Here is a 13,757-nt window from a genome sequence, read left to right on the forward strand (position 1 = left end):
AATTTATAGTTAACATAGACAAACAACCTGACTTCAATTACAATCGCTCAGTAATTAGGGGCAATAAAATTATTTCTAGACGGTAATTTATCTAAACTTTAATAAACGTACATTTACTTTTGGATATATGTATTAGTTATTTTCTTGCAAAGAGTCGATTTCCCAAGCTCGTATTAAAAGTCAAGAGTGCATTTTTACACTGTCTACTTATGCTACTTTAATTATATTATCTACGAGTGGATGATATCGTATTTCTTTTGTCCCGACCGAAAGATAACCATTACATGAAACGTACTGGTGTAAATATATTGCAATATTCATACTATCGTATTTATGCGGATATTATATTCATTGATTCTCGTGCGCCGGCTGACTAGGATTAGGGATCGGAACAGATGAGCTGAAATACCCAATTATTCTTTTGGCAAGCAACTCAGGCTTCGTCACATGACGTATACCGCTTCGTCACATGATCCCGGACCTGTTTAGATTTTTTAAAATTAAATTTTATTCTATAATTATAATTTTGTATAAATTAATTAAGCTAATATAGTTATAATATAGTTGTATATGGAATATATTTGTATATTACTGTTGGTCATATAAAGGTCATATATACTTATGTACTGCACTTCTGTTATAAGGATGCGAGTCGAAAAGTATGCTATAAATTGTACATTAGAAATATAATATGAGGATTTATATAATTAATTTTCATCTCCCACCCCATAAATTTAAAATAAGAATATATATATATATATAGGAAAGTTGTGGAATGCCAAGTTTCAAAATAAATAGTGTAGATTCTAATTTTTTAAAATAAAGAGATCCAAATGGGACCTACGAGGAATTTTGCTAAATGTTTTTAGCTAAGTCTTAATAAAAAGTTTCAGTGTGAAACCTGCTACCCGTTATTACAGTGCATTGCTACCACTACTGTATTTTTTTTACATGCAATGGATTGATGTAATACTGTAAGTACGCCTCACGTAATATGCTTCTTTCCCCTTCATACCATTACATGGATTTCTAGAGGATTCAACATGGAATTTTCCAAAACTAACCCTAGCCGTAGATTCGGTATGTATTTGGATCATTTCTTTTTATTAATACAATGATTTGCAATTCTCTTACGTGTTTAAGAAAAAAATCATGGCATTTTCCAACTCGTTATCCACATGTTCTAGTACTGGTCAAAATTTATTTTGTTGTTTTTCTAATTTTTTTTTCTTTAAGCCGTTTGGGTTCAATCAAAAGCTGCCCAAGCCACAACCCGGTGGCCCAAACACGATACTGCTCAGTGATTCATTTATCTGTCACCTGCATTGTTACCCTTTTCGTGCCACATCCTGAAGTAAATATGCAAGTGCCTCAAACATTCCTGGAATGACCAAATTCACAATGCCTGAAGAGAAAACAATCTTGAGGCCTAAAACCAACCAGCTTAAGCCTTGGAGCGGCTCTTTGGGCAAACTCTGAATGTCATAGAAGCACATAGAAGATACGCTGTGCTGAAAAAAATTCACATTCCAGAGCCAAGTTTGGCTGCAACCTATATATTACTGTAGAACTAAGTAAAAAAGGACTGCCAACAGCTGGGCACGAACACACTCCTTTTGCTAAAAGGGAGAAACACACTCCCAGCAACAGGACATGCACCTCTATGAACAATTTCTATTTCCGAATAATATGGATGTTCATTGCGAGCATTTTTTCGTTCTTCAGTAGTTCAAAGAGGCATATATCACCTATCTGCAGCCTGTTGTCACTTACAAATTCTTTCCATCCACGACAAAACCGTATCGAATTTCTCTTGGTAGCACGAAGGAGCACTTGCCACACCTTTCCATGTTGCTGAAGCCTTAGAATTTGGCTCTCACTTGGAAGATACTGATTGGCATATTTTCTACAGAAGCCCTGGTAACAGAGTTTGAGAAATGTTTAAAACTAATAATTCAAAAAGAGAGAGGAAATTTTTTCTTCGAGACAAATAAAACATGGTTTTGCCCATGGGACACTCTTATGTAGTTACATTCGATAATGGTCTTAGGGCACTGCAAAATCATGGTTTTGTCTATATGAAAGACGAAAGGGGGAAAGACCATTCTGCTCTCATCTTCTTCACTTCTCTTGACATTTTTCCTCCATGCATAGATTGTATATAATTCATCCAATTTTCTTGAAAAATGAATACAATGCTAACCGTGCAATTTTTCTTGATTTTCTATGGAAAATTTGTAGAATTAAGCTGAGAGCATAATGGTCTTTCCCCTACAGTGTCCTACAGATAAAACCCTGATTGCAATACAGTATTTTTTGGACCAATTAAACATAAGGATGTCCCCTAGGAATAGCCACATTCAAATGATGTTCTGGATAAAAATTTTCCTGTTAGAAGTATGGCAGAAAATTACGATGGCCTCTGCTTCCATCTGAGAATAGCAAGGCTCATATATTACATGGTCATGGATTTAAATACCTTATCCTATTAATTCCAACAAATTCAAGCATGGGAAAATCAAACTCACCAGATAGCGAGGGTTTCGAGTAATGTTGCATTTTGTCATGACAGACCCAAATATGGGGATGCTAGAACATATATCCTGGACTCTCTTTTCCACTTTCATCCTTTGCTTTTGAGTGAGATGTGTAAAAGGTGAGAAGATGTAACTAGTCATAGAAGATATTTCTTGATCATTCTCTGAGGAATAAACATCTGCAAACTCTTCAGTGCCCAAAACAAAAGGAGAAGTGTGATACAGGAATTGAACCTTATCTGCAAATGAGTTATGCACAGTTGCACATGATAGTGTAAGTACTGTTATTACCAGGTGCATTTAGGTGGCAGGTTAATGAACTTGTATTGGTCTTCTTAGTGCTCTGGTTTGGGCCTTTCTTTTCAGCTGGAGTTGGATCTTCACTTCCTGATGATTGCATGGGCTCCTGGTCATCACCAGAGTCGCTTGAAATGTCAAGAAGATCTCTGTGCCTTTGCTGGACTTGGACATGATCGCAACAGTTCTGAGCAACATTTGAGGACTCTTTCACACAACAGCTTGGATCAAAGACCAAAACCTCAAACTGAAAATTTCCATTGTATCTGAATACAAGTAAGTCAGCCAGCCTTATGTCATGAGTGCTGATAAATGCCTCCCATCCTGCTTCGAGAACTAACTTATTCCGATGTCTGGCAACTACAACAGTGCAAGTGCTTCCATTATACACTTTCAACTTTATCTTTCCTCGGATCTTATCCCTAAAACGCTGTGCAAATTTGTCTGGTATGGTCTGCAATGATAAGAGGGGAAATTATTGATTTTAAAGCCAAAAACTATTATGATGTCAGGAAACGGTAAAGTACAACTACAATGCAAAGAAATAAAAAGGAAAGAACTTGCACGACCAAGTTGTTGTAACAAGGGTTAAAATGCTTTTGGGCTTTTGAAAAATTTAGTCGGAGTTGATCATGCCGAGAAGAAACGAATGAGCCACAATAGAAGGTATGAAACTCAGCCTCTCGCATACCAACTGAGAGCAACTGAGGAGCACAGAGAAAGTCCATGAGAATGACTCACCATTCGACTTCGAAAATCACCCATCATAACCTTGAAGAAGTACTTGCATCGATCGTCCATATCCCAAAAATCTCACTCTCCGCACCTTGCACAAGAACTGTTCATGGTATGGTCGAGACTCACCTAGTGTATGAAATACTGTGATTACAAAATAAATAATTAGGAAAATATTTTGTGCAAGGCTACATTCCTTTTCCATGACTTTGTGATGCCTTTTTAGGTAGTGTAATGGCCTATTTATACACCGGATTCTCAAAATACAGAAAATGGGAAAACACAGGATTAGAAAGTCCTGACACCTAGAATCCTATTGTCTACGGATGGAAAAAGTACATAAAATCTGCACGAATCCCAGTTGAGTTTGGAGCACAGAGAGAATGCACAGGATTAAGAATATAGAAAAGCATAGAGGAATTTTCCCAAGACAATGGATCTCATGTTAGAAACCCTCCAAAATTCATACGGAACAAGCGTTCTATCATAGGAATTTTCTGAGCAATTCTGGAGGTTGAATCCTTTGTGCATAGAGGATTTCATAGAATATTTTCCTACAGAAACAAACCCTTTGAATTTCTCAGCTTTTCCGTTGCTCCAAAGGATGCGTGAAGCAGGATGGTCGAAGCACGAAGACTAATCTACAACAGCAAAAGCCGCGAAGAATGGCTCACCTGCGAGCGCTCCGACAGCATAGACTGGAGGCGGCGGAAGGTGGAAGCGACCACTCGCGCTCGGTACCCTCCGCTGGGAGGACGCAGCGACCTTGTCGAGGAAGGAAGATGCAGATGGTGGGGAGGGCGACGCACACGTGGCCGTCCACCGACTTGGGGGCCCGAGGGCCGGCACCGGCGGCAGCCCGCGGAACGGTGAAGGCACGGCGGGCCGTACAGCGCCGGAAACGGAGGGGCCGCGCCACCTGAGACCCTGGATCTATGCGTCATCACCATCGGATGGGTGCCAAGTGGCAAGCGCTGATAAGCATGTACCCCCTACTTCTGGAAGTTTCTGGTCCTATGAAAATTTGTACTGCTATAATTTATCTTTTTACGTCACCTGAGAACTAACGGTTTCAGAGCCTCAATTAATATTAGTAAAATAAATAATAAGTGAAAACTCGAAGATCACAAAAAACTAAGTAAGTTTTGCCGAATTTTTATTAGGTGGAAGGGAAAACGACAAGCAAGAAAATAAAAATAAAAATTACAGCTTCACTCACTCAGCCACTACGCACAGCCTCCACTTAGAAAGAAAAAATTCCGCAAGCAGCAGAAAAGATTAAAAAAAGTTTAAGTATTTATGAGCAAAGAAAGTATGTCACGAAACGGTGAACCAATAGCTAGGTGAGGGCCTCATCAGTCATCTACCAATGCCACCCCCTGCATCGGAGAGTTGCTGAGGTGTAACAATAGCAGGACACGCCACCACGTCTTAGGAGAGCAAATTGCATCAACGATTTTTCTTCAGGTCGCTATGCCACCGCAAATCCCAGTCCATCAGAAAGCCAGCCAATTAGGTGCACTGGTCGCCGCGAATGATGTGCACCGCCATGGCAAGCCCCTTCTCGTTCTTCACGGGCTCGAACAGGCAGAGGTTTCCCTCCTCCAGGCGGCTGTCGCGGGCAAACTCGCGCCATTCTCCGGTGGCAAGCAGCAGCCGGTTGTGCAAGCTTGTGGGCCACGCCCTGCTCCGCCGGCGGAGCGTCAGAGCTTGCTTCCCGTCCGGGAGATACTAAGCAGCGTCGCTGAAGTCCTGTTTACAGGTAAAGGGAGTCGGACCAACCAATAGTTGCAGCCAATAGACAGCTCAGAATTGTAGAACTAAATTTTGGGTTTTATGCACATCCTTGAAGCATATAGAGACTTACTATGATGAGAGCATTGTCGTTGCAGCACCCAACAGTGTTCTTGTTCATGGTTGCCACAAAAATGGGCACTTCAGGCTTGATGGCCTCGACTTTCTCTTGCACGATCTTCTAGACAGGTACCGCCGAGTACCACGTAGAGAGGAGGCTTGGAAGGTCCACCGGAATCACTGCCGAGTACGTGGTGCTCTTCCATAACCCGACGCTTACGGCGGTCCGACGACAGGGAATTATTCTCTCCTGGTGAAAAAGGATTGTTCTTCATCAGACAGAGTAAAAGGATGCAAAATTTACGACATGCCGGAACCTGAAAGTGGGTAGTGTCCTTACGTCCTGATTTCTCATGAGCATCCACTGCTGATGTCACTTCTTTCTTCACATGGCTGCTCAAGCCGTGAGCGTCCCTGCCCAGGGAGGGAGTCCTTGATCTTGATTCACGAAGCAGATGGACCATCATTCTGAATCCTCTTTCACTTGTAATCGGTTGAAAGAGGCATACATCATTCACCCGCAATCGGTTGTCACGGACAAAGTTTGGCCAATGCGTGGATAGCATGAATCCACGTCCCTGAGGTCTAACATGGAGCCTGGGATGCCACTTCTTCCCTCCTGGGCGTTCAAGCGTGATGATCTGGCTCTTTTGAGGTAAGTGATCAACTGCATAGCTCTTAGCAATGACCTGATAGATAGAAACTAAATTTAAAAGGTTGAAAGAAAAGGCTAAGCTAGCACTAATCCAATCCAGCATGTATTCAGCTGATGCAGTGACAAGTAAAAGAAGAGACTGCTTCCATGGCATAGAGCTACCCAAAAGACCAGTGCACGTTACTAGATTAGCGCTAAGTCGTTTGATATTGCTCTTCTTCATTTGAGCCACAAGGATAGGAATCTCAGGTTGAATTTTCTTGACAATAGCAGCTATTTTCTCTTGTTGTTCTGCAGTCAGGTAACACCTACCCGATAAGACGTAATTAACCTCCGAGAATGCCTTAACATGATCTGACTCTGTAGATTCATAACCAGATAGACTGCCTTCTCCTGTTAAGGTACTAAATTGTAAAAGCGGCAACAATAAAAAAAGTATGATGCGGAAATGCACATGGCTTCACAATTTAACCTGATTCCTCATGCAGCGAGGATGCTGCAGCCTTCTTTTCCATCTTATTACGATGGCTGGAGCTTCCCCTGTGGCCTCTCGGTCTTTCACTTGCAGAAGAATAGGTGGCATGATCATGAGAACCGCTTAAGGTAGGAACGGAGTTTGCACTTCCTTCTTGAACACTAGAGGTACTTTTAGTTCCAGCACAGGAAGAATCTTTCCCGCAACATGGAGAACCAAAGATTTGAATCATGGTCTGCATAAATAATAGTGAACACTATTGGTTCAGACAGATCGAGAAGTTTCAGGGACAAGATAAGCAACAGAAGACACAGAAATTTTGTTAAATTTGTTATTCAAGTGCTTCTTTCAGCCAATATTAATGATCATATCAAATTGCAACATGCCAATTCATACTAATCTCAAAATGTCGAAGAGACGACCTATATCATCGTTTTCACATGAAAACTAATACGAAACATATGAAAAGCTCATGGTGGCGAATAAGCACGGTCAGTGTAGAGCACATTAATATGCTATGCACACAAGGTATATAAAACTGTACAGCAGAAACTGAACTTGACGGGAACTTACCATTCCATGTTTGGAATTGGAGTTCGTGTGACCGAAGCAGCACTTTATCTTTCCATCCCAATGCTCCAAGTATATTTTGCAACAATCACAAGACATGTTCTTCAAGCAATCTCGTCCGGCGATGTGAAACTGGAATATGCAGGCTATGTCAAATGCAGATTCAGAAAATGAAACATCTCTCCCCTGTATATACTTAAAAAAATATGCAAATAACATATCCTTCATGCTGCAGACTGCGGTAAGAAAATACGTAATTTTTCCATCCCTAATGATTCATTTGATAGGCACAAGATACTGAACACTAGTCCATGCCATGCGGTATATATCCTTCTATGTGGCAAAATACAATCACAAGGCAGCAGCAGCAGCAGCAGCTTCGCCATCAGAAGAGACTCTATCAAGAACAAAACTGAACGGGGTTACCATGACACCAGCACCTCTAACCAGCCAAAAACCAGTCAGAACTTCGGTACAAACAGTTGAACAACAAACACAGGGTAGGCAGGAGAAGAACTATTTTTCTTTTTCAGAACGAAGTATGACAATACTTTAAAGAAGGAAATCCGAAAAGAGAGCCAAAATTTACCAAGATTGCCTCGCGAAGGCGGGACTGAGACTGCACGGGATGAATGGCCAAAAACCCCAAGGCCCCACCCTTCGTTTCATCAACTAGATCGCTCTTATTTTTATCTGGACGAGGAGATGAAGGGTGCGGCAGCCCAAAAGGTGCACTTATTTTCCACTCTTTAAAGCGGCATTTTTTTTACTTTTAAAGCAGCAATTGATGCGGCCACAAAAGCTAGCGTTTGGTGCTGGCGCTGCGTAACACAGGCAGCTGTCCTCGTTTTGTTTCTTGGCACTATGTAGTATACAGCAGGCTCATAGATCATATAGGCCATGCACTCACTCAATTAACCCAACTTAAAAACAAGAAACGAGCACGATCCAGTTGCACAGGATTAGTAACGCTTCACTACTAACAAGTATGTTGAGGACTTTTCTTTTTGAAAGGAATATGTTGATGCATGCAGGCTTCGTTTCTTTGTGATAGGGATTTGTAGTCGATGCATGTCAATTACCCTCCCTCTAAATCATGACTAAATCATAGTACAATTCCTCATTGTAACATGAATGTACGAATTTTGGTTGTACGTGAAGCATTTCGATCTCTTTTCCATTCCCATTTATTTGGCCTTCAGTCATCACGGCTCACATGCTTAATCAGACAACCAAAATGATCATTTTAAAAGGAGTGCTCAGCTCGGCTTCGCCTGACGGATAACCATGCATGGAAAATTCAACAATTTTGAATTCCACTTGTAAACCTGCTATTGCTGGTGCATGGTGCCCGTTAATTGAAGGCTTCATTGTTCTTGTCATCCAAATGCTCTAGCGTGCCAAAATGATAATCTCTATGAAGGATGGTACGTGTAGCACATGTTATTGATGAAATGGTGCAGTGCAACCTACTTAACCAATTTTGGTACATTGTTAGGTATATTTTTGCAGTACCTCCAAAGGACAATATATTGGATTACGATTACAATATTGAAGTGCAACATAGAGTTCCAAAGGATATCATGTAACAGGAGCAAAAGCAACAAGAAATGCCAGCAGAAAGAACTACGAGACACTTATCACCCTAATGCATAGGGTAGAACAATATTGCTAGCCATGGCGAATGATATCAACTGTCATTGTAAGCCTCTTGTCGTCCATCTGCTGGAAGAGGCAGATATCTTCAACTTCAAGGCGGTTGTCATGGACAAATTCACGCCAACCTCCAGTGAGCATCTGCCCACGCGAACTACCGCTCCTTGGGAGCATCTTGACCTTCCATATCATGCTCTTCCCTTTCCTCAGGAGTGTCAGCGTTTGCTCACCATCTGGAAGGTACTCGGTGGCATATTGCTTGCCAAAGGCCTGTTTCAAGATACAATGTGTTTACGTTACAACAGCTGTGGAATTGATTGATCAAGTAGCTAGGGACGTGAAAATTGGCAATGAAATTATAATCTTATGTTCCTAACTGATTAGGCTTGCATGGCGATGCTAGCTGCTCAAGATAAGCTATCATAACTTTGGCAATGTAAATAGTGAATGGTATATTCAGAAGTCTTATTAATTTAAGAAAATAAATTTGATAGTTACGTTTCATGAATAACTAGAAAGTAATAACTGAAATGCGCCATAGGAAGAAACAAGATTTTCTAACTTACTAAGATGCAGGTGCTGTTGGTATCAACATTACTGTTGTTCATTATGGCCACATAGATAGGAACACCAGACTGAATGATGTGAACTCTTTCTTCCACTTTCTTCTTCTGCTCACAATTTAAATGAGCATGACCCGATAAAATGTAGGGATATTTAGAAGGTTGGTCAGAATCATCAGACTCAAGAGGTCCCTGATGAGGTGGTTCCTCCTTAACACGGGTTGCCAGTGTCACCTTTGCCTTTGGTCTACCTTCAGAGGAGCTTACTGTTTTAAGATCATTTACCTTTTGTTATCGCCATAATCTGACCGGGCCAGAAGTGGGCCATAGAGCAAGATGGGCTTGGAAGGCAGTTACGATAAACTTGCGAATCGGACCCTGCGCGGGAGAATGGGGCTAGAAAGGCCGTGTGTTTGGATATAGGCAGTTAAGATTCGTGTCGTGTTTAGTTAGGGTTAGTTAAAGAGGACAAGTCTACGGACTATAAATATGTACCATGAATAAATAAGAAACAGAATTATTCATCAACAACTCTCGGCGCATCGCCTCCCCTGTTTTAGGGTTTTTCATCGGGTAAGCGCCATGCGGCCCCAATCACGCTTTGCGTGATCGGGATAGCATTACCCTTGTTCGTCTGTTCATGTGTTGCTCATTCTGAAGCCTTGTAGATGGCGAGTAGCATTAGTTATCTTGGCACGCATAGAGTAATTTTATCCCTTTTGCATCTTGATCATGCTTTGCTTATTGCTCTCGTGTGCTTAATCATCGTGTTCAACCACGAATGCGATGGTTGTGTCTTGTTTTGTCTTTATCAGTAGATCCGATCTGTTAAGGCTAGTTTCTGTTTATTTAGAGGCTTGGTTCGATATGTGCATGATTAGGCCTTGCAAACGAGTTGAACGTTCCGGATGTATGCTTTTGTATCGGCTTGTAGCTTGAGAGAGGGTTGCTATAGGAATCGGCTTTTCCGGTTATTTATGCAATCTTGGTTTAAGTCGTATGATCCGATGCTTTTGTATATTTGCTAGGCTCAATCACGTGTAGGATGTTCCGATCGTGCAGTGAGGGCTTAGTCGTCGTAGATTGGATTAGATTGATATTTATGAAACAGGGTTATTTCATTATTAGATATATGTATATAGTGCCTGTCCCAGAGATCCGATCCGGTATTGATGCAATCGGCTCTTCATAGCCGATACCGGGGAGGAGTGATGAGCCGATCACGGCTCGGAATAACCTTTACGAATGTCTGTGCTTGCAGAAGTTTAGTATATCACACCTTCCTGATCAGGTGCAGGATTAGGTGGCACGCCTAGCAATCCTAAGCCAGGGTGTGCACCAGATCGCTGGGCCGTTGACCGAGGGACCGGGCCCACCAGCCGTCTCGGAAGCCTCCCGGCTCCTCGTGTTGCCTGTCGTTGCTCGCCGGTGGGTTTTGACCGACAACACCTTTGTCCTCATTCTGCCTCTACTAGAGCTTTCTTCCCCCGGACAATTTCTATTTTCATCCAACATATCAACCTTTGATTTACGAATTAGATGAACTTTCATGGTGAACTCTGTTCCAGCATTCTTCACTGGTTGGAAGATGCAGATGTCGCCTTCCCGCACATGGTTGTCGTGCACAAAGTCTGACCAATGCCCAAAAAACATGTAGGCGGTTCTATCTTTTCTGATGTAAAATTTGGGACGCCACTTCTTGTTCTTGCCTGGCCGCTGAAGCGTGACAAATTGATTTTTATGTGGGAAGTGCGCAGCTGCATAATCATTTCGAATTACCTAATCCCAGATAGACAGAATCAGTGGTGAATCAGTAAACATGACTATGTTGGGAGAGACTATAAAGGGACTAGAGCTCCAGATCAGATGATCATTTCTATATAGTTGCTTGTCTTGCCTCTCAGGTAATGCGCATTTTATTAACCGTTTTTCAGTTTATTAGCTATCTAGTTGGTCATAAAACTCAAATATACCACAAAAAGTACATATTGATTTCCAAAAAACGGAGTATTTACAGGATTAGACCAATTTAATTTACCAGAAAGAATAGTGCAACTTACAAGAGAAGGATATTGTGATTTGACATTGCTCGGCTTCAAGATAGCCACATATACAGGAATTTCAGGTCGGATTTCCTCGATAAGCTCCTCTACTTTCTCTTCTTCTTCTGCAGATAGATGACTCGTACGTGATAGCACATAATCAGGCTCCGGATTTGTCTCAGTGTCATCAAAATCGAAAGACGACTCATAACCAGCAGTGCCCTCGGTGTCTTGTCCTGCATAGAATCTAATTGGTAAAAGCATCTAACGAAAATTAAATGTCTCACATGCATTCATATAATAAAGAACCAATGTTCATGTAGAAGAGTCAACAATATAACCTGATTCCTCACATGAAGAGGCTGCTGACGCCACCTTTGCTGCTTTTCTACGATGATTTCGAGTAATCCTTTGACAACTGGTAGATCTTTTACGGATGCCTGACAATTTCTTGGTATAGTCATGAGCGGTATCTGAAATATCAACATACTCTGCAGCTCGTTCTTGGGCATTAGTAGTTATTTTGATTCCAGAGCAGGAAAACACTTTCTCACAACCATCTGAATCGAGGATCAGGACCTTAAAACGGGAGTTCTCAATGTGCTGGAACAGCAACGAATCATTTTCTTTTATGTGATGGGCAGCAATAAATACTTCCCATCCACATTGGAGAACAATCTTATCCATATGCTTTATGACCTTAACACCATAAACATTGCCATCAGGGGACTCGATCTCAATGCTCTCGGAGAGCTCTCCTCTGAAATGGTTCATGAACCTGTCTGGTATGGTCTGCACCAAAAACAGTAAGACATGATATAAATTAACACAGTAAACCCTGCTTCAGCGAGAGCCTTACCAAAAAAAAAGTCACATTATGTAGTAGCTTATTATGCAATGCATTGACAAGCGTTCTTTATTTATACTAATGTTTAATATAATAATACGAGCAAAAAGGTTCAAAATGACAGTAAAAAACTAGCTAATAATTGAGTTTGATTAACAACGATAACAATCTTTCAAAAACAGTGTAACAACAATAACCAGCCATCTTCACCTTAAAACTACTTTTGCTATTTTCGCAATATGATTGTTAACAGAAGAAATAGTACGCCTGGAATCAAAGATCTGATTGACCTTGCACGCTCATTTGATAACAAATATTGCTGGAATCTTTTCAGTTATGCATGATAAGCTAGCACAACACAAACTGCAGGAAGTTCAAAGTGGTAAGCAATTATCCCACTTACAGACAGAAATGGATTCTCCATCTAAAACATGGCAACAGACATGGACCTTGGAAAAAGAAGGCACTGAACTCTTACCATGCTTCGTCTATAATTAGCAGACATGTGGCTAAGGAAACACTTCATCTTTCCATCCAAATGGTCCATGTATCTTTGGCGGCAAACAAAAGATTTCTTCATCCGGGAACCGTGTCCAAACATGTTCACTGCAGATTGCAGCCACTTCAAGTCAAGAGAACGAACAGAGAGAAAACGCCCTTCGCACAGAAGCTGTACGACACAATGGTAGAACAGAGAAGAAACCTCAAAGCCTATGAGTGATATCTCTTTTTTTAAAAAAAAATGGACTAACTTCACAGAAAGACGGCTTGATGGATATATGCATTGGTAATTTTGCAGTATATGAGATTTTTACCTCTTTCACTGAAGGAAGACAGGGATTCTGCAGAAGCTGTCATGTTCTCCTTTGCCACTCCAAGGTACAACCATTAACAACAAAATTTATTATTTGTGGACTAGGTTCCCCATACCTAAATAACCCAGCTCTGCAAACATTCCCCCATCAGGATCGCAGCTTCATCAGAGTTGCATCTGTAGGGAGAGAACGGGAAGGATCCCAAAAGCCCAGCTTTTGAACTTCCAAGAGGTGCACACGAACAGATTAAATCCCTGCTGGTAGGAGAGAACTTATGGCGACTAATGTGGGAGACGTAAAGGGGAAATTAAAGATCAGAAAACTAATATGCTTTAAAGGATATAACAAATGAAATCCCCCCACCGAGAGCAGACAAACGTAAAGGGGGAATTAAGACGAGAAAATATGCTTTACAGCGTGGTTATTAAGGCGCCGCTTCAGCGTCGGACCGGTCCGGGGTCGCCGTAGAGGTAGACGTAAGGCGCCGCCCCGTCGCCTCACGATCATGCTGTCGCCCGATCGATTCCGCCATCTCCCGCTCGATTCTGCTGCTGGCCCGCTCGATTCAGCTCACTTCCAGCTCGGTTCCGTCTGTCACCCGATCTTTGCCCGCTTGATTGTGCCGTGCCGTTGGAGGATCCCAGGAGGTTGCAGCTGCGGCGGAGTGCGGACCGGAGGAGACTGGAGGCAAGCAGTTGGAACGCGGAAGCA

General features: G+C 41.8%; 2 protein-coding genes across 5 annotated transcripts; both read right to left on the bottom strand.

The window, feature by feature from the left end:
- Positions 1-1,422: 1,422 nt before the first annotated feature.
- On the bottom strand, positions 1,423-4,501 carry LOC112876425 (putative B3 domain-containing protein Os03g0621600). 4 transcript variants are annotated; one of them, XM_025940533.1, is made up of 5 exons: positions 4,244-4,501; positions 3,576-3,672; positions 2,829-3,288; positions 2,529-2,725; positions 1,423-1,917 (listed from the first exon to the last, which is right to left on the bottom strand). In XM_025940533.1, exons 2-5 carry the CDS (start codon positions 3,633-3,635, stop codon positions 1,675-1,677), a joined length of 960 nt encoding a protein of 319 aa, XP_025796318.1. In that variant the 5' UTR covers positions 3,636-3,672; positions 4,244-4,501; the 3' UTR covers positions 1,423-1,674. The 4 variants fall into 4 exon arrangements, with proteins under 4 accessions (XP_025796318.1, XP_025796317.1, XP_025796319.1 ...); XM_025940532.1 differs by having other exon boundaries at positions 3,576-3,698; XM_025940534.1 differs by having other exon boundaries at positions 2,529-2,716; positions 3,576-3,713.
- Positions 4,502-8,794: 4,293 nt separating this feature from the next.
- On the bottom strand, positions 8,795-13,184 carry LOC112872744 (B3 domain-containing protein Os03g0620400-like). Its single transcript, XM_025935808.1, has 7 exons — positions 13,047-13,184; positions 12,710-12,837; positions 11,704-12,176; positions 11,403-11,601; positions 10,864-11,121; positions 9,346-9,450; positions 8,795-9,049 (listed from the first exon to the last, which is right to left on the bottom strand). Exons 1-7 carry the CDS (start codon positions 13,087-13,089, stop codon positions 8,795-8,797), a joined length of 1,461 nt encoding a protein of 486 aa, XP_025791593.1. The 5' UTR covers positions 13,090-13,184.
- Between the last annotated feature and the right edge of the window lie 573 nt (positions 13,185-13,757).

Source organism: Panicum hallii, chromosome 9 (genome assembly GCF_002211085.1).
Source record: "Panicum hallii strain FIL2 chromosome 9, PHallii_v3.1, whole genome shotgun sequence".
NCBI classification, from domain to species: Eukaryota; Viridiplantae; Streptophyta; class Magnoliopsida; order Poales; family Poaceae; genus Panicum; species Panicum hallii.